The sequence below is a fragment of the Myotis nattereri genome (assembly GCF_964212035.1).
Source record: "Myotis nattereri genome assembly, chromosome: 7".
NCBI lineage: Eukaryota > Metazoa > Chordata > Mammalia > Chiroptera > Vespertilionidae > Myotis > Myotis nattereri.
Window position 1 is genome coordinate 64,103,292 of NC_138082.1, and position 21,393 is coordinate 64,124,684.

Sequence of the window (21,393 nt, forward strand, 5' to 3'; positions counted from 1 at the left end):
ACAGAATAAAAGGACAACCATTAATTTTTCTTAATAGTCATCATGGACGTAGAGAAGCATATACCCCAAACATTAATTGATTTACAAGTGAATGGCTGGGCATGTAGATGCTTTCATTATCTGTGTGCCTCTTGTGTTGTTTTTTTTTTCCTGGAGTAAACAAATATTGCCTTAATACTGTAGGAGAGAGGTGGGGAACCTTCCTTCTGCCAAGGGCCACGTGGATATTTATAACATCACTCGTGGGCCATACACAATTATCAACTTAAAAATTAGCCTGCTGTATGTGATCAAACATCTAATTCACTCAGCATTAATGCCTGGGCAGGGCTAGACCAAATGATTCTCCAGGCCTTATATGGCTCACCGGCAGGACCTTCCCTACCCCGGCTACAGAGAAAGTAAAATATTAAGAGCTTTAACTGCCCTAGCCAGTTTGGCCCAGTGAAGGGTCGCAGGTTCAATTCCAGTCAAGGGCACATACCTCAGTTGCAGGCTTGATCCCTGGCCCCAGTCGGGGCTCATACAGAAGGCAACCAATGGATGTGTCTCTCTCACATCAATGTTTCTCTCTCTGTCTCTCCCCCTCCCTTCCACTCTCTCTAAAAATCAATGGGGAAAAAATTCCTCAAGTGAGGATTAACAACAACAACAAAAAAGGAGTTTTAACTGTAACAAAAAAGAACATTTACCACAGGCAGTTGTACCAACTTGGAAATGCAAAGGACTAGAATGGGAGGAAGAAGGCAGGAAACACTAAGCAAATGGAAGGCTCAGCTAGAGTTCAGAGGAAAATCAATTAAATATGGTCCATCTCACGACAATGGCATGCATGATCTCCCTGCCAAGGGAAGCATTTGGGCAGGGGTATAATCCTTGTCCCGGAGATATGAAGGGGAACAAAGAGGAAAGGGAGGAAATGGCTATGGAGAGCTACATCTATGGGAAGTTGGGACTGGGGACGTGAACCCATGGCACCTGCTATAATTGCATCGCCTGATTCAATCCATAGCATTTTAGCAACAAAGCGGAAAGCACCCTAAAGCACAAAAGAGAAAAAAAGTACTTAGATGGTCCTCAAAAAGAGAATTACGAACCATCTATACTTGATAGATTGTCTCTTCTTGCTTAGGTCCCTGTTTTGTAAAATACTTGGCAAAACGCAATGCAATAAAGACTCTTACTGGAGAATTGCATGCCATCAGGGAGACTGAAAACAATTTGCCTCTTTTTTATTGTATCACATGGACTAGTATATGAATGCAGAATTTGGACCCCTTTCCTCTACTTTCTAATTTTCATTTGTTTGTTTCTCCTACAAGATAACATGAGAACATGGTGTATATCACATACCTGAGCCAGCTGATTTGCAAAGCTTTTTTCAAAAGCTAAAATGGCAAAAAGCAAGAGTGCTGAGCACTGGGTGTGAGGAATTAAAACCATCCCTGTCCACTTATCAAGCACCCCTGTCTCTGCTCTTTAAACACAAGTGTAGCAACCAGCTACTCCCTCTCAAATCCCAGGGCTCTAACAAGTCAGACACTTATCTTCTAAATTTGGGCAAAACCAGCTTTTAAAAGAAATCTACCAAGAAATTTCCACATGATTCAGTGATCTTGAACAAATTCTTTGCAAATTAAAATTCTGGAACAAACATCAACAACAAAGAGTAATAAAAGAACTTTGTAAGAAAAAATTTATTATTATGAACTTTACCTCATCCTGATCCAACATCTGTTGCTTTAGCTTTTCAGCCAGCTGGCTCTGCTGGTTAATTTCATCATCCTGAAATGAAACATCATGTTTAATTCTTTTCGGTTAGTTATGTCATTTTTGATATTCGAGATAGTCCGATACCAGGATGCCAGCTGTGAGCTTCCTAATAAAATGAAGGGAATGGCGTGGTGTGGTGCTTCCCCACAGAAGAGAGACTGGCTCTGGGACCTTGATTTGGTTAAATATATCTCACCCTCTTTTGTCAGCAGATGAAACATCTGGATATTATGGAAAATATAATATCCTACACTTTAAACTCAACCCTTGCTCTTCCAGAAATCAGAGCTCCAGGGCGTGGGAACTGAAAGGGACCGGGAGCTCTCTCCCACAATGCAAAGATGTTAACAGTGAATCCCTAGCTCAAAAAGCAAGGCAGTGAATGTCTGACCATCTGCACTGTAATATATTCATGTCCCACATCTCGTCAAACACATCAGTGACCAAGAATGCAGACATGTGATATGTGGGAGAGACCAGTATTTCTACTTCAAGCCTCTTACTTAGAGAGATTGGAAAAATATTTACTGGAGAATTAATCTTTAGCATGATCAGATTTCCCTCTTGATTGGAAGTTAATTTTCTTACCGGTTTGAAAAAAACAACACAAAAGTGCAGCAACAGTAATTCTTACTTTCCAGCCTGTCACTGACATGGGAAAGGGTCTTCCCACAGGCAAATTCGTTCTCGCTCTCATGTTCTGCCACTAGGTGTTGCTGCACAAAGCCAGGGCTGCCAGCCTCACTGCCCATGCAAAAGTCTTTGCCTCTCCCTAGGCACATCTACCCAGTGTGGGCAACGCAGCTGGCCAACGACACCCAGTTACAGGAGGCTCGGTGTTCACTGTGAATGTGTCCATGAGTTCAAGTGCACATCTGAAGCACAGCCTGTGAGAACGCCACCGTGGCTTCACCTGTGCCTCTCTCCCTCAGAAACAGCAGGAAATCCTATCTGATGACACTTCTGGGGTCTGAACCCCAAGTAGAGTCCCCAAGCAGAGACAGATTTAGTTCAGTATTGGGGTCCCTCTTCTTGCAGGTGCTGCCCAGGAGTTTTCATCAACTGCCGGAGGAGAGGGGAGGGGAGGGCAGGGAAGGGAAGGGAAGGGAAGGGGAGAAAACTGCACTGTGCGCTCTACCTTTTCTAGAGGGGAGGGGAGATAAATTCAAGGGCCTCCTTGGCAAACCTTATTAGCAAAAGCTCAGTTTTCCACGGGATATTTCCAGGCTTCTTGGTCGTGCCTGTGCATACATTTAAACCGGATTAACTCATTGTTCGTCACAGCTAATGCTTTCCGTGGAGCGAGACAACTCTGAAATCGGTGTTACAGGATCTGCATCTCCTTTTCCTTCATGTAGCACATCTTTTGGCCTTAATTCTCTCCTCAAGGAGACCCTTTTCTATTGAACTTTTTTACATTGTGTTTCTTTAATGCTTCTGCAAAATACTCATGACTTTCCTCCCCAAACCAGATTTCTGGCAGGAGAATTAGGCAAATTACACCAAAGTGAAACTGCTAAAAATGGTACGTCCACAACTGGGAGATAATTTTATAGGACCTTTTTTCTCTTCTACTTTATAAACTTAGAACGTTGGGTACCACGAACAAGGGTGAGTTATGTTCCTCAGCACCTAAATATTAAACCACATAAAAGACTCAGGATGTTTAACATGAGGAGTTGCCATCTTCCCCTGGGACATGTAAACACCAGCTACACGTGAAATAAATCACAAGAGAAGACAAATAGTGCGACAAGCGCTTTGTTCTCATCCTGTGTTCATTTCAGAGCCTGGAGACGCGGGCTTCCTCCCTGACAGGTGACAAGTGGGACGATGAATGATTCTTGGGGTGCAGTGAGAAGCCAAGGGCCCCTCTCCCCGTCTGGGAAGGATGGAGAACAGGGATCACATTATAAGGACAGAAATCACTATACCAGAGACTTTTCCAAAACTACAGTTACCCTTTATTAAGGCAACTGCTCTAAGGAAGGAACACAGTCTGTTGTGATCTGTTAAAAAAAAAAGTCTTAAAACTTTCAGAATAAGATGTGCCGTGTCATCTATATCTATCATACGTACATCTCACACACCATGTTTATGCATGCTCTCTCTGATGCTATTAAGATCTTGTCCACGAGATTTTAAAGCACTTTTTAGAAAATAGTCTTGTACTTGAGTTTTCTTATCCATGAAATAGGTGAGCTGTCAACAGGTCATTTATGAAGATGCCTTTGTTGCAATGGTAAACAGTGAAATAGAAGTTCAACTTATATTTCTACTTACACTTTATTCCCCCTCACGTATCTCCAATAGTACAGCAGCACTGGAGTGGTGAAGGGGGATGAGAGACAGTGCCAACCCCAGTCTGCTCATCTCATAACTCCGAGGTCAGCCCACCTGTGAACCATCACCCCTCTGATACCACATATGCTGTGGCTTCTCCCTTAAGCAAACAGAAAGGGAGAAGACAGAAAAGCATCTGCTCTGCACTAGGAACTTTTACTCCCCATCGCTAACTTTTGAAGTAACAGATGTTAGCCCCATGCTGCCGATGAGAAAAACATCTTCAGCGGGCCTGATCACCAGCCCAGGTCTCAGGATTTTAAGTCACAGACCAACTCTGAAGAGCAAGATTGCCGTCGCACAGCACTGCCTTGGGAGAGCTCCTGTCCTCAGATCTCTGAAGGGACAGCACCGAGGGACAGAGTGGGCAGCTGGGAGGAGACCATGTAGCCTTTCTCCCACCACAATCTACATGGGTTCATTAGAGCCGGCATGTTCCTCACTTAAAGGGTAAGGTCAACATGGGGTGAGTCAGAAGTTGTGTAATCTCATTGCAGCTCTGCCACCTATAGGTGATGCCAACTTGGGTAAATCATGGAAACAAGCTGGGCTAGTTTCTCATCTGGACCCAGATACTTTCAGTTCCACTACTCCATAATCTATGTTGGTAATCCCAACTCATGAATTCTCAAAAGTACCAAGCCACCTTCACCATCAGAAGCAGGAAGTACTTTCTAAAACCTTGAAGGCAGTCCATGGAGGTCAAACCACCAGCTACGGTGCCATCTAAGGCTGGGGCTTTGGGGCTCAGTCCTCTCCAAGATCTCTCAGCGTCACCCTGTGATGGACTGCAAACGCTAACCTTGAAATGTGTACTCTACAGGGTTTTCAAGACACAAGCTAAAAGGAAATAATGTGACAGAAAATGTGCCAGGCCGGTCATCAGGAAGCAGACTCCAGGGCCAGCTCTGCCAGCTGCCTGCTGAATGTCCCAAGGCGTGGCATCTGCATCACTCTGAGCTGGGTTCTCATTATCCCCTTTTGGAAAGCTGCATTCAAAACTCTAAACTCTTTTTCAGATCAGTGAAGGCACCTCGAGCAGCAAAGGTAAATGATCCCAATTCCAGCCATGGCAGGTGTCTATTCATAGAGAAAAGAGGATAGAACCAGCATATCATCCCTCATCTAAGATTATTTGGAAATTATTAAAATGAAACCAAAAATTCTAAAATGAGAAAAAAACAACACTACAGTGTGTTTAAACAATAGCATTTCTTTGGAGAAATCAAGAAATTGCCTATACTGGTAACTTATTGTCCTCATTTTTCTCCTTTTTACGTTGAGGTTTTGTGCAAAATCCCTGGGTATAAATGGAAGGGTAGCAGTAAGTCAAGGGTCTAAAGGACAATTAACCCAGCTCTCACCTGTGTGAAGCGCTTATTAAACATGTCACCAGAAGGGTAGGGTGACCCCAGTTTAACACTGCCATTATAATGCCAACTCCCAGAGTCACAAACTCAAAGCAGAACAAGCTTCCTTAAGGCAACCAGTCACATTTTTCTTGTAAAGGTGACACCAGACTCTGAGCTTTACTCAAAAGAGAGGCCTGTGAGATTAATGGCAAAGTTGGCATAACAAAGCTGTTTCATTCAAGCCAGAGGTGTCCCTGAGCCCTCTGAGCTGAACTACAGCAGAAAAGATTAAATCAGACTAAAAATATCAGCAACCCTGATGAAATGAACTGAAAGGATTTCGAATATTCCAAGGGCAGCATGCCAAGATCATGTGAAACATCAATTTAATTTCCTGTGCCTCTGGGATTCCTAACCTGACCTCCACTGGGATGAATGATACACAATGTTCTCTGACATCTCTTTTCCTCTGTTCCAACTTGTGCACTGACCTGACTGTGCCCCAAAAAGTTTGCCATAAAAAAGGACATCCCTAATCAGCATGTTCAAACGACTTTATTCAAGAGGATGCCCTGAAAAGAGCTCTGCCAAAACATAGAAGCAATCAGACCACACCCCACACTGTGGGCTCCACCACCATGAGCTTCCCAATTAAAGCACACACTTGAGGTTTGGGAGCCCCCACCCTTGTCCCCATGGCTGGAACCACTGTGGGAGTTCCACAGAGGTGAGGCGTATGCCCAGAGAAGAAAAGGAGAGAGAATTAAACAAAGATCATGTACACTTTCACCCCTAATCCCTCCTCATGCATGACCAGCCCCAGTCCAGTTTCTAGAAGTGAAGACTGTCTGTGTGTACAGGCCAACACTCCCCTCTTCCCATCAAATTTCCATGGAAGTTCCATTCCATGTGAGTCAAGTCCCCTAACTCTGCCCAATCAAGAACTGGGCAAACACCGGGAAGCTCGACATAAACGTCAGTCTGCAGCCCTACCTCAGAACACAGGGCTGGAAGCGGCTTCTGGTCAACAGTGCGGGGACCTGCCATGGTTAGTCTGTGCCCCAGAGCGAAGACTAGAGTCTCTGGCTACAGACCTTATCATCCAGTTGCCTGTACAGACTGGAGAGCTCCTCGTCGTACTTCTCCTTCTCCTCAGCAGAGATGCTGGCGACCACAGCATCGACCCCGGGAGCAATGTTGTCGATGATGGGGGTGTTATCACAGGGCTCCAGGGTCTTCTGGTCCTTAGCACTGATCTGCTCATCCTCAGGCACCGCTTCTCCTGCAAAACACAGCCGAAAGCGGTGAGGATTGAAGAAACTCGCACGCAGCCCTCCAGGGGGAGTTCCCAAACCAGTCACTCCCATGAACAAGACTAAAGGACACAATGAAGAGCTCTTATATAGAGCGATCGTTCACATTCTTTCCATTTGACAAGAAAGGTCATAATTAATTGACCCAAACTGGTTCCACCACAGAAGCTCTTAACCAACCCAACGTGCAGCAATGCCCAGAACTGTCAGCTACACTTTACTTCTGAGGAACATGCTGGGGCTTTACTAGAATCATGCGCTCTCTAGTGACTGACTCAAAGGGAAACGGACCTCTGAGGCATCCTAATTACCAATTAATTAGGTTACTGTTTCATTAATGGAAACAGCCACATCAAGGAACAAATTCACCATTGTTTAAAAGAACATTGCTGGGCCCAAATTCCCTAACTTTCAGCTCTCTGAATCCAAAGCAGGTAGCCAGGTACCCAGTGACCCAGGGACCCAGGCTGGCACCACACAATCACATATTCCGCCATCAGCCACTCTCTCCTGCAGGAAGTCGGAATTAACTGGCTCCACTGGAAAGTTCAAACAGAATAATTTCCTGCAATGCCAGGTTTTCCCAGGAAAGAAAAAGCAGCCAATCTAGAGTATCATGCAGAGACGTTACATACTACTTCTCAGTCTGCAGATGGTGTTGTTGGGCTTTCGAAAGAAGCATTACCAAGTCTGACCATGCAAATTGAGGAAAAAGGTGAAGTTCTCAAGCTGGCCAATGGCTATCCCCACCAAGAAAATCACCTGGCAGAGATGCGCTGCATAAAAAGGATGCTATGAAAACCATGTGGCCCAACGGAGTCTCTCAAATATCTTCTTGGAAAGCAAACCAAAACCAAACATACTTTCCCCATCACAGTGTTTACCATCAACTTCACACTCAGTTTGCTACCATCAGTGAGTGTCTGCAACGTTCCAAGCCTCACTCCACTTAGCCCATAAAATGCATTTTGTGGAAATTCCCCAGGAAAACTGCTCTGCACCAGAGGAAAGTCCTTAAAAAAACACACACACTACAGAACTGAGATCCTAATCCGTAGATTCATAAACAATATAAATCATGCCTCCAGGAACCCACCTGAACACTGTATACATGTATCTCAACATAAACAAAGCACTTTGTGATGTGTAAGTTTTGCTGCTGAAGATTCCATTATCAAACTGATAATCACAAATAGCCTTCATACCAAATAAAATTAACACCAAATTGCCGAAACCGGTTTGGCTCAGTGGATGGAGCGTCGGCCTGCGGACTGAAAGGTCCCAGGTTCGATTCCGGTCAAGGGCATGTACCTGGGTTGCGGGCATATCCCCAGTAGGAGATGTGCAGGAGGCAGCTGATCGATGTTTCTCTCTCATCGATGTTTCTAACTCTCTATCTCTCTCCCTTCCTCTCTGTAAAAAATCAATAAAATATATTTTTTAAAAAAAATTAACACCAAATGATTTCACTTGTATCACAGTTCTGTTTTAAGCAGAAACTTGAAGCAAAACCTAGAATCAACTATTACTTTGTTGAATATAAAACTGAGCCAACCCTTTTTCCTCCTAAAGCTCAGCTAGACCCAAACCTTTTCCTAAAAGTATTGACCTAAAAGCAAAACCAGAATACCAGAGTAGCCTTTGAACTGAACCTGAGCCAGATCAATATTTCATTCAGTTTCAACCCTGGTTTAAAACATCCCCCAATGCCGGAACCGGTTTGGCTCAGAGGATAGAGCGTCGGCCTGCGGACTGAAGGGTCCCGGGTTCGATTCCGGTCAAGGGCATGTACCTGGGTTGCGGGCACATCCCCAGTGGGAGATGTGCAGGAGGCAGCTGATCGATGTTTCTCTCTCATTGATGTTTCTAGCTCTCTAGCTCTCTCCCTTCCTCTCTGTGAAAAATCAATAAAATATATTTAAAAAAAAAAAAAGAAAGAACCAACTTTAAAAAAAAACAAAAACAAAAAAAAAACATCCCCCAACAACCTTAGTGTGCTGACTGAATTTCACCCAATTAAAGGACTTATATTCGCTACAGCCTGCTAAACCCGGGGCCATAAAAGCAGTACCATGTTTTAGTGCTTAAGGATGTTTTTTGCTTTAAAAAAATTGTACACACACACACACACACACACACCATTTCTAACCACAGTGTATACACTAAAATTTGACATCCCTACCTTCCAATTTCTCCCTCTCCAGACGAAGTCACCACTAACACTTTGGTAAATGTCCTTTCTCTGCTTGGCTCATGACTGTATCTCTAATTCTTCAGTTCCAGCTTATGAAATTTGTGAACGTGGCAACCTAGTGCAGTAGGAATTTGATCTTTCAGCTTAAAATGATGGTGAATTCTTAACTGTGCTAGACCTCAAACCAGTTGGATGTTGGTCATATTACCCATAGGCCACTCGCCCCAAGTCCAGAAGTGAGATACAAAAATATCTGGAAGAGACACATATCCCTGTGTTATTTGGTTCCAAAAGGCCGTAGAGGCAGTGCTCTTATAAGGCTGGTGTGAGCTAAGGAGCTGCCCTGTGTGTGTTTCAATTCCTTGGGGCAGGCAGGAGCCAAGAATGAAACCCCACAACCTAGCACCAAGTCACCTGCTCCAACTAAAGCCACAGGTTTCACCCCGCCTCCTCCCGGAGCTGCTCCCATCTCCCACTGAGGAATCAGAACAACACCAAGTGCCAGGTGGTCCCAGGCAGGAGAGGTTCAAGCTCACCCACGCTGACACCAGGTCCCTGAAAGGGATCAGCCACTGCATAAATGTTTCCAGCGCTTGTCGGGACACTGAGCCACACTGCTCCTTTCACAGACTAATTAATCACAGGCCCACCACCTGCTTAACCTCCTGGCTTGCTTTTTACAAAGGAGAGGAAATGATATTGCCTCTAATACAGCATTGTTCTAAAGATTAATTAAAATAGTATCTGTACAACACAAAAGATGTTATTATTTAAAGTCCATCTCTTACCCCTCCTCTCCCTGACAAATTGTCAACTCTTTTAGGCTTTGCAGATAAATTGCTATTTTTAGTTATTCTGAGATTAGTGTTTCTGGGCTCTTCACAATACCTTTGTGGTTAGAGCTCATTTCCAAAATTAAAATGCAATATATCTATGCAAGCCACTTTCAGGTTTGCTTTCATTGTTATTATTAAGACACATTTGAAACCTACAGCAGACTTTCTGGTTTCTCTTGACGAATTCTCTGACTCGAAGCATCAACACGTCCCCCACAAAGCTCCATCGACACAATGAGCCCTTCTAAAGGTCAGGCAGTCGGAATTATTTTTTGCAGCAGCCGTTCGGGACAAGGAGAACAAAGCAACACGCAGGAACAAAAGCAGCAGGCATCGCTGGAGAGCACAGCTCCTGCCCAAAGAGGACCCGGAGCTGGTGTTCCCAGCACCACTACCCTTCAAAGGGCCGAGAAAATGACTTCCAGAAGCGTCCCTGGTAACTACACTGTCCGGCTCACAAACACGTCTGGGGATTATAAATTCCCAACTCTGTGCACGGCCTGACACTAGGCAGTCTGTCTCCATGGCAATCTCACCACCGTCATCGAGAAGATCCCTGCACTGCAGACCGGCTCTCCCCAGAAGCCCCCGAGAGGTGATTAAGGAGTAACTGATTGTAACAGGAAGACAGCTGCGAACAAACCCCAAGAAATAAGGCCCTAAAATCTGGTGGCGGGAGAACAGAAAAGGACTACCAAATGAAGATTAGCACCTATTTTATTTTTATTCTCCTTCTTTGCATTAAAAGCAAATTTCTCTCAGTTTATCCCCTGAGGCTTCATGCCTGTCCACAGGGAAAGAGCTTGTAATATTGTAAAGCACCTGATTTTTTTGAATGAAAGCTCCCCTCCCCCTCCCCCTAGCCCTTCCCTCTTTAAAGAAGCACTCTGGCATTTCCTATTGTCAGCTGTAATTACCTCTAAGGACTAAAAAGATGTGTGTGTACACAGAGCACTGACTTGGAGCACACCTAAGAGGTTTGCAGAGCATTTTAATTATAAAATGAAAACCCCCAGAGGGTACAGGTAATATTTCTACAAAAAAGTAGAAATCCATCAATTGCAATAAACAAGAATAACAGACTAATCAAAAGTTCCTGTTAGGGCTATTAGTTTAAAAACTCCAAAACAGGCTTTTTGATTTTGTGTTTATGAGAGAGAGAAAGAGAGAGAGAGAGAGAGAGACAGAGAGAGAGAGAGAGAGAGAGAACCATTAGACTGCCAGTAATTCATTAAAATTTCACACGTGAAATGGCAACGAGCTAGTTGTCCTTTTCATAGGTCGAGTCCCTGAAGCCTGTAAGGACACAGGAAGGTAACTGCACTCTCACTGAACTCCAGGGCAGGTCGAGCTGGTCCCTCCCAGCTTCTCCCGGAAACCACAGAGACCTGTGGTGGGGGCGGTGTGTGTGTGTGTGTGTGTGTGTGTGTGTGTGTGTGTTTTAAGACCAACAGGGCCAGTGGCAGACCTAGTGGTAGGACATTTCTATATCAAAGAAACTTTGATATAGAAAGGAAAGGAAATCTTTAAGTTGCCAGACAGGTAAGAGCAGCTAGCCACAAGATATCATTATATAAATGTGAGGTTTTAAAAAAAATCATTCCTTTATGGGATTATTTTGCACGCAAATAGCATCCATCTTTTACCCTAGTTCCTAAAAATATTGTAAGCAGCTTAAGACAGTCTCTAATCCCTTCTAGAGAAATTTTCTAATAAGCTGGTCACCCAGGACTCTGCACCCTCTTTACAGTCCTGACTCCTGATTGGCCGCACATTCTCCTGGTGGTCAGGGTTTCTGTCAGTGTTTGCTTGTGCCCAAAAGAAGCAAGAGGTGCCTACAAGCTCTTGTGCCTGACAAAGCAGACCTCTCGAGCAAAATGCTAACTTCTGAGCATCCACTGTGGTAATCAGGAACCCAGGCAGGGGGCCCGCACCTTCCTCGTAGTTAATGCTAAATGTGTGCCAACCATGGGGGCCCGCACAGTTTCCCAAAGCCCCAGTCAGACCCAAAGTTACAGACCTAGCTCGTTAGGGAACCAAGCTGGCTGGCCTGGCCGGTTTTAAACCTGGAGGAATCTGCTCAGGAGACTGCCAATTTTTCCATGCTTTCTCAGCCTGTGATGACATGATTTTTGCATGATGTCAGCAGATGGGGAAGTCTACATCTGCTCTGTTGTTTAATATTATATTTTATTCAAGAGATGCTGCAGTTATGCCACCTTGTCAGGTCATTTCCGGGCTCTGACACACCTGGATTTCAGGGCCTCCTTTTCTGACGTAAGCCCCTAAGTTATCATTTTTCAAACGGCAAGATTCAAAGTCGTACCCGAGGAGAGGGCCTGGGTGAAAACTAACCTGGCAGTTCTCTCAGTGGGAGAGCTATGGCCCACCCACCCTTCTGAGCATCACACGCCCAGCCCTTCAACACCCCCTCCACATCCTATGTGGTCTTCTTGATGGGTGGGGGAGTGGGAGCCGAAATTCACTCTGAACCCAACTACCTAAATCTATCCCCATTTCTAGGACTGTTCGAGTCCTTCCCATACATATGATCAATAAACAACAAAATCTTATTTCTGATAGCTGCCCACGTTATCTACCCGTCCTTAAGCAAGTAGCTGAACAAATTTCCATGCGGCTAAAGTTGCCACCAGAGCCTCCAGATGCGAAGAAAGACTGTCACTAGGTTTCAGCCCACAAGATGTCACCAGCAGACAGTGACATTCTCATAACAGGGCCTCAACTTCCTCATGAGGAATGAGCCCCTCCAAGGCGGGCGGCCTGGGTCAGACAGCACATCAGAATGCGTCCTGCCTTCCCCAGGCAAGCACAGCACCACTCGCTCTATCTCCTTCTCTCTTGGGCCCCTGGGTCTGAATCACAGAATGCACGGAGGAGATGACATTCCCGGGGATTCACCACATGCACCCCTTTATGAACCTGTCGATTTTCCCCCGTTGCCTGTGTCTCAGCAGCAGCCCCAGCTTCACTGTGTGAGGCTGGTTCCTCAGCTGTTGTTTGGTTCTGGGGTCACCCAGAGCCTTCTAATGCACTGTCTTTCTGTGTAAACCACCAGGGTCAATTCCTGTGGCTTGCAACCCCAGGACCCTCACTGGCACAGTGGGGAATGACACCAGGAGAGTGGGTGGCTTTGCCCCTTCCTTCTTTATAAAAACAAGGCGTGGCCTCTCCTTAAGCCACTATGCACATGCCCTGAACCATCTGCCTTGATGGCAATGGCAGAAATGACTCGTATATACATTTGCAATTCCAGGCCATATTCGGAGAATCCATGTTCTCCTCTGCCCAGAGGAGCAACTGACTGCCAGGCTTGCATTCTGAAGTGGCCCATTCAGCTATGAGGAGTTGAAGGGGGTAAAGGATGGGGGTGGAAGGCACAGCCTATAGGCAGTAACAGGATAGTAATTCTCAACCTGAGTGACTTTGCACAGCACAGTGCCATTACTGCTAACTTATGTCCTCCCTTCACTTATTTCCATTATCTGCCTGGACCTGGTTTGCTGTTGGGGCGTCAGAGTATTTTACCTTTCCTGCTCCTTTGTGTTTCTACCTCACTCTACAGAAAAAGCACACACACGCACATGCACACGCACGCACACACATGCACACTCTTTTCTGCTACACTCTATCTCTCTCGCTTTCCCACAGCTGGAGGACAGCAGGGCAGCCGAACTTTTAAATTATAAACACGCCACGCAAGGAAAGAAATCCCCTCTCCGGGGAAGGGCGGGTGCTACTGACAATGCTCTCATAACCTGTTCAGACCATAGTGAGTACTGTCAGGATCAGGAATCGATGCGGTGAGCCTGGTGGCTGCTCCCACAAGTTTAGAACCAACGAGTGTGTTAAATTTCAAAAGGATGTTGGAACTATCGTATCACTTTGGTTTTAGAGGAAAGCACTCCACTTTCAAAATCCCAGTTCCCCAGTTGACACAAACCAACCATGCCCTCGTGATGAGGAGGCATTAGAGCCGGTGCCCGGGACACCGTGGAGTCCCTTCCGTTCTGGCGTGGTCCATCCAGCTGCTCAAACACGAACCTCGAGGAGAGTGCAGGCTGCACCACAGTGGGAAGGGGATGAACTCAGGAGACAAGCTCCTCTGCTCAGATCCCAGCTCTCCCAGGGACAGAGTCACCTCGGGCGAGTCTTTCAACCTGTTGAAACCACAGGGGCCACCTGAGGATTACACCCCAGCCTAGGACTGTAACAACAAGCCTGGGGGTTTGCTGCACGTGTGATGTAGTTAATCCTTGAGATAGCCCTTCCCTCACAGCTGGACAAGGGACTACTCCACCAGCCTGAAAGTTCTATTATTAGAGCTGGTTGTCTACATTCAAGAACTTTTGCTTTCAGAAAAATCACGTTAAAATGCTGTGTGAGCTCTGACGGACAAGAGAGCTCTGCAGAGTTCCCTTCCCCCAGCACGGCCACTCAGGGATTCCATGGTAACAAGAGGCGGGAGTCTCGCAAGACGACCTCCCGCTGCTCTTCTTCCCTCTCCTCTCTCCCTAGTCCACAGGGGACCTTCAGTTACTTCCTAGAGATGGATGACACTCCAATTTCTCCCCCTAGTTCAGGCAGCTCCTCTCAGCTCCAGACCTTCAGACCTGAGTTCTCACTTGATATTTTAACCTGGCATGTTTCACAGGCACCCGCAGTCCCCACTCCTCTCTCTGGTCTACAGCCTGGTTCTCTGGTGCTTCCTGTCTCAGTGCATGGTTCCGCCCTCCACCAAACTCAGCAAGCCAGAGACTTGGCATGCTCTTCACACAGCCCACTCTTCACCAAGCTGTGTGATCTCACCTCCCAAATACCTCTCTCTTTCCAACGCCCTGTCTCTCCATTCAGCTATTGAAATCTCCCCCCTGGATGACCACCCTGGTTCCGGATCCTCCTCCCACCTTCTCCAGTCCATTCTCCAGCACAATCAATGGATCTTCAAAAGGCTAATCTCACCCTATAATCTGAAGCTTAATATCCTTGAATGGCTTCTCGCTGCTTCCAAGATAATGACCAACATCCTGAACAAGAGCTGCCCCGCCCTGCACAGGACAGCCCTGCCTACCCCTCCTGCCCAGCTCAAGCCAGTGCTCCCACCTTAGCTCTCCACACTGGCCTTCCTGCCCCACCCCTCAGGGACACTGTAACCATGGCTGCCTCCACTTTCACCCCAACTTCCACCTTGCACCTCCTTGCACCTGGCTTACTGCTCTGTCTCTCTTGGATCTGATTCCCCATGTCGCTTATTGGGGGACACCTTCACTGACTTCTCGATCAAGGTTAGGGCCTCTTGTTGTGATAACTTTTAGCACCTTAGACTTTCCCTTTTGGCATGGACTACCAACCACCACTTTTACTGATTCTGGCTGGAATCTACCTCCCCCTTCAGACTATAAGCAGGTGAAGGCAGAGATCGAGCCTGACTACTCAACTTTAATCTCCAGCACTGCATTATGTTTACTTGACATACATTTATAAAAGTCCACCATGTGCCAGAAATCAGTCATACATTCATTTCCCCAAATTATGGAACTTAAGGGCATACCTAGGATTTCACCCTACAGAGCATGGACAACAGTAAATTTCTGAGTGGACCCACAAGGTAGTGGAACAAACTGTTAAACTGATGCCACATGCAAAGTCCAAGAGCAGGGGGAGACCGGGCAAGGCATGAGGCAGGTCAGGTAAGCAGGGCAGCGGGCAGACCCAGAGGACAGGCTGACTGAGGGGTGGGAAACTGAAAGGTGAGAGCTTGGCAAGGGACAGGAAAAAACAGAAAAAGGTTAGTTGCCCGCTCCACAGTATTTCCGAGGCCAGTCCCCCTCCCTGTACCAAAGGCTTGATGAAGTCCCAGTCACCCAGCAGAGAACTGACCCAAGAGCATCCCAGAAATAGAACCAAATTTAATGTGGCCGCTCCCTGCTCTGCCAAGCATCCCTCCCACTCTCCTGCTCCTGCCAAATCACAAGGAAGCATCCACCAGCCCAGGTACTGAATTATTCAATTATTCTAGCAGCTTTCAAAACACATGTGCAGCTAGGAAATCTCCCAAAAAGAAAAGAATCATGTTATTTAGGCTACTGGGTCATTTCTTGAACCGCTCTTGAATCCTGCTTTGCTTTTCAATTGAACAGAAGCTCAATGACACCCCACCCTCCCTAGCAAAAAGCAGTGGCATACAATCGCAAGACGATCTGCCGCTGACTTTGCAGTGGCAAACAGACAGGTCACCTCGAGAACCTGCAGGACAGCCCCCGCTCTGAGTCACCCACACTGAGGTCTGCCGCAGCACCGAACACACATGGAACACAGCAGCAAAAATCCAACTATCCACTACCCCCACACACACCAACCTGCCTTATTGCAGTTACAAAAAATAATAAACTTCTACCTTTGAACTTCCATCACAATGCTAAAATTTCAGTGGAAGTAATCTGTCTGCAGTTAGATCTGAAAACCCCTCTTCAACGCCTCACCCACTACCCACCCACCCACTGCACGTCAGCTGCCTGAGATATGTTCTTCCAGCAGAACGAACCAAAGAGAATGTTCTGAGGAAAAAGAAAAACGAGTCACGAAACAAGCCTTTAAGACTCCATTTTTGAGCCAAGCTTTCAGGAGCCTTCTATTTGTGGCTCTGAAGAGGCAGGGCATGAAAATGAAATGGGGGAAGAAGACAAAGAAAAAAAGCAAATATTTACCAGAGGCGACTTTAACCTCAAATCAATTATAGAACTGGCATAGGCGAGAACGACAGTTGTCATTAATGAAAGCGATCTGAGCCACAAAGTCTCAGGCGCTGCCCTCTGACCCTCAGACCCGGCTTCCAGAGGGTGAATTACAGTAACAGACAGAGGGGCATCTCATCGGAAACAGATTAAGGCAACCTTGCAAACAGTCACGTGCCCACCCTAACAACTCACATCAGCCAAGTGACAGGGTGGGCTGGGGAGCTCTTCTGGGAACGAGAAAACATCTGCCGGTCACGCAGGTTGCCGTGAGACAGGACAAGCCGCCACCCCAACCCCCCATCATCACTCTCTCCCAAGTGCCCTGGATGCCCACGGCCGTGGAAAAGGCAGCACACACTGTGCCTCGCTCCTCTGCTCCACGCCTCACCGTTTCTCCACCTGTTTAGCTCCACCTCCAGATGCTGGATAACATTCTTCAAAGTCTTGTTTTTCTCTTTCTCTTTCTCATATTTCTTCTTCCACTCCTCAGCGGTCAGCTCCAGGTTCACAGAGACCGTGTTCTTGATGGTCTTGGCCCTGGGTTAGAGACATAAGGGGAAGGCTAAGCACAGCCGTCAGCACCAGCTAAGTCATATATCCCTTTCACGGCAAAAGACCGGGACTGGGGAGCAGGGGGCACCTGCGGCTTTCACCTACCACCCTCTTACCTGGCTGTACTAATGGCACTGCTTACTCCTCAGGCTCCAAACGCACCTCCTCCTTTTCCTCATTATCTCCTGTCAGTCTCTGAACCCAATGGATTTTTATCGAATTATCTCTCAGGATCACCTGTCTCTAGTCCCTGTCTCCATCTTGATCTATGTTCTCAACCCTGACTTAGGGTTAAAGCCTTTTTCAAATAGTCACTATTCTCCTTTAAACACCTTCATACCACTGCCAGATTCCTCTTCCTAAGTAGAGTTTCCTTCCAATTCAATTAACATGTATGAAACATGGCACATACCAAGACAAATGAGACCAGGCCTCTCGCCTCTCAGAGCTTGCACTTTCTCTTTCCAATAATACACAGAACGAAATAACACTCACTGTTTCTCTTCCTCACACTACCTGGAGTCGCCCCTGATGTGCTGAACACATGTCACACACACCTCCCTGGCCAGGCGGGTCACTAACCAAGCACGGCTGGCCAGGGGAAACCACGGCTCCCTGCAGGGCACATGCCCCCATCACAGCCAATTTTTGCCACAGGGGAATGGAGGGCCACTATTCCCAGGTCATCCCATTTCTCAAAAGCCAGAAATCGAGATTTTTATTTGTGTCTCTCAGTTTGTAACTATTTTTCAAAATCATGTGCGAGACTAACAAACATGTCTAAAAGCCACCACTTTTCCACTTCTACTACAGAGACCTGCTAGGACACATGGCTGGGGTTGGGGTGGAGGGAAGCCACAGTGGATGTTTAGGCAATAACTCAAGGGAGCAACTGGGGAGAGCAAAGGCAACAGCAATGCTAGCCTATACTAAAGAATACACAAACAGACAGACAACAAGCTACATGTAGAATGAACACATAAGGCCGGCCGGTGTGGCTCAGTGGTTGAGTGTTGACCCATAAACCAGGAGATCGTGGTTGGCATCCCAGTCAGGGCACATGCCCAGGTTGCTGGCTCGATCCTCAGTAAGGGGTATGCAGGAGGCAGCTGACTGGTGATCCTCTCTCATCATTGATATGTCTCTCCCTCTCTCTCTTCCTCTTGAAATCAATCCTATATAATAAAAGTGTAATATGCAAATCGACTGAACGGCCGAACAGTGGAACGACCATCTGGACAACCATCCGGGACCATGCCATGACACCCACTGGCACCAGGCCAGCCAAGGCGGGTGCGGTGCAATTGGGCAGGGGCCAGCCGTTGCCCCATGATCGCCCACAGATGGAGGCCCAGGCCACCAACCAGCAGGCTGCAGTGGGTGGGCGGGGTCTCCCTCTGCAAGGGAAGCCTGGGTCCTGGGTGCCAGAGTGAAGCCGGTGCTGGCAGCCAGGGGAAGGAAGGCCTACACTTGCACAAATTTCGTACATCAGGCCTCCAGTAAAAAAAGAAATAAAAAATAAATTAACACATAAGCAGACATATCTAATCAAAAGGTAAACTGTCCATGCAGACAATTACTCACTTTTTAAGGAGGTAAAAACTTCATTTCAAAGTATGTGATATCCTGTTTTATTTGCTATTGCCTTTTTCATTTTACTCCCACTAGTTCTTGTACTGTCATACTTGCTAGCACAAGCTGATGTGATTCAGGTTAATTACTGTTGTCATCAAATGACATTTTGGACAGGATTTCTATTTCCATGAAGGAGATTTAGCAGTGCTCACCAGCGCTACCAATGTCATCCCAAAGATTAATTCCTAAAGCGACAACTAAATAGCCCAACTGTCAAAAGAGGAGTTAAGCAATTTCAATGAAAGACTCCACTTAAGAATTAGTGTAATTCTCTCTCACATTCGCTGTAGCTTGAGGCTGTGGTCCCCAGTCATGATTCAACTGATTTTTCAAACAACAGCAGTTGTATTACTATTAAGTCTGTGCCCAGCCACACTCTCACCCGCCCTCTAACACCCCCAGGCGGCGCCGTGGATGTTCCTCAGACACAGCACACACACCGCAGCATCCATTAGCCATTATCCACTTAGTGAGTCAGAAGGTGAAAAGTAACCTGTGGCTGAAAATGCTTGTGGGCATTGAAGGGTGCGCTGTGAGGCTACTAATCTCACTTTTTAAATAGCAAAGAGTCTCTTGAGGATGTCTAAACACTAGAACGAGAGGAAGAGAGCCTCGTAGCTACACTCAGACAGGTCCAGCCGAAGGGCATGTCTGTGAGCAGACCCAGCAGGGCTATCCCTGGTGTCACTGATCTTCATTTTCAAAGTTCCTTTAAGTTATTTTCCTCCCACTCCTACAGTAGTCAAGGTCCTGGTAAGAATCTGATGGCCCACTAATACTGCATGCTTTGGGAAGAGTTTAACAAAGGTATGGGAGAGTGTTGGGAAATAATGAGATGATGCATACCCCACATTAGTTACGGGGAGCCATTACCACCCGTAGGCTGAGGGGGCCCGGCGGGAGGGAGCTAAGAGAAGCAGGCTGCCCAATGGGAGCAGTGACAGTCTTTAATCTCGGGACACAGCCACCCAAAGAGACCCTGCATGGAAAGTGGGAGGAAATTTAATACCCTTCATGCGTCAATGGGTCAGTCTCACTGTGACGTTTGATTAATCCAACATGACCTGATCATTAACAAAGGAGCACAAAAGTTTCTTAGGTATTCAGTTCCAAAGACCCTCAGGTTTTCAACCAGAGGCTCCAAGATGCACAAATAAATGCCTGCTCCACAGTTACAACCACAGCAGACACTGAGTAAACTCCTAACCAAAGGCCACTCAGGAAAAGAACCTTAATTAATCTTAGGTTTTTAACCTAACAGCAAGACTTAGCACAAATGAGCCAATTCTTAAAGGTGTAATTATCAGAGATCTGTTTTGTCGTTTTCTTTGTTTCAACATGTGTCAGAAATACCACTTAAATAATAGATAATCTAGGTTTGCCCCAAATATCTTCTCCCAGTAGGGAGGGAACTAGGACCCCGTTTTTAAAAGACCTCAAAGCTAATGAACGTTAACCTTTGGAGAAGGAAGGCCAAGCACAGCAGAGAGGGCAGAGGTCACAGAACATCTTCCACCCAGACCCCCATACGGAGACAGTGAAGCCAGAAAAGGACTCTGCGGACGTGATCACTGAGGAACAGGAGGAGGGGGCCTTGCCGCCCTGCCCTTGGGCAGCATTGTTATTTCCTCCCCAGCACCTGTGGGTCCCTCTCTCACTGAATTTGTGGTTTACATGTTCAGAAGCATATGGCCAGGCTTCTAAGACTGCTGATCGTGTCCACTTCCACCAGCGAGGTTAAGACCCCTACATGACGGCCCTCTACAGGCATCCTCATAGCTGGGCACCTGAATCAACCCTGTAGAGGAAGGGAAGTCCTAGAACCACTTGATTTGCATCCCTCTGCGTCCTGATTAATCCCATCTCCACCTAATTCCTCAAAAATTGCCTATACTCGTACTTTCTGGCCATAGTTAGTCCTAAACAATATACTGACTATGTATCATTGGAGCTTCTTCTAATTATCTTGTCCTGGAAGAGCCAGGAAGACATTTGTTCTTGGTACTTTCTTGTCCTCTTGTTCTCAGCATTCTCCTTCCCTCTCCAGGTGTTCAGGACAGTGCTGGCATTTCAACAAGGAGCTCTAGACAAGCCCACACCTGCAATGCACAGGATAAATCTGTAATGTGTGATTCTGCACTGTGAATGGTGTATGTATGAGAGAGACTGAGAGCCTCCCACTGTGGGGTGGGAGAGGGTGGTGAAGCAGTCTTCTCTATCAGTCAGGGTTCTCAAGAGAAACAGAACCAACAGGACAGATATAGAGAGAGATGATGGATGGCTGGATAGATAGATAGATAGATAGATAGATAGATAGATAGATAGAAAATCATATACATATCATATACCCTATGATATATACGCTATACCTTACATTTCTTACATTTATTTACTTATCTAAAGAACTGGGCTCACATGATTGTGGGAACTGGCAAGTCTGAAAGCCATAGGGCAGGCCAGCAGCCTGGACACGCAGGCAGAAATTGACGCTGCAGCCTCAGGGCAAAATTTCTTCTCTAAGAAACTCCCATTTTTGTCCTTAAGGCCTTTGACTGGTTGGGTAAAACATGGAGGGTAATGTGCTTTACTTTTTAAGTTTTTTTTTAAATTGAGGTAAGATCGTTTTATAGCATTATTTAA

At 46.3% G+C, this 21,393-nt stretch overlaps 1 protein-coding gene across 1 annotated transcript in view; it reads right to left on the minus strand.

Annotated features, from left to right (window-relative positions):
- The window catches only part of KIF5C (kinesin family member 5C), a 148,239-nt gene that overhangs the window by 44,818 nt on the left and 82,028 nt on the right, over window positions 1-21,393 (minus strand). Inside the window, exons 11-13 of the mRNA XM_081096406.1 lie at window positions 16,955-17,103; window positions 6,563-6,750; window positions 1,717-1,785 (exon numbers count right to left, since the gene is read on the minus strand). Of these exons, the coding sequence (XP_080952532.1) occupies window positions 1,717-1,785; window positions 6,563-6,750; window positions 16,955-17,103 (406 nt within the window). The remainder of the gene's footprint in view (window positions 1-1,716; window positions 1,786-6,562; window positions 6,751-16,954; window positions 17,104-21,393) is intronic.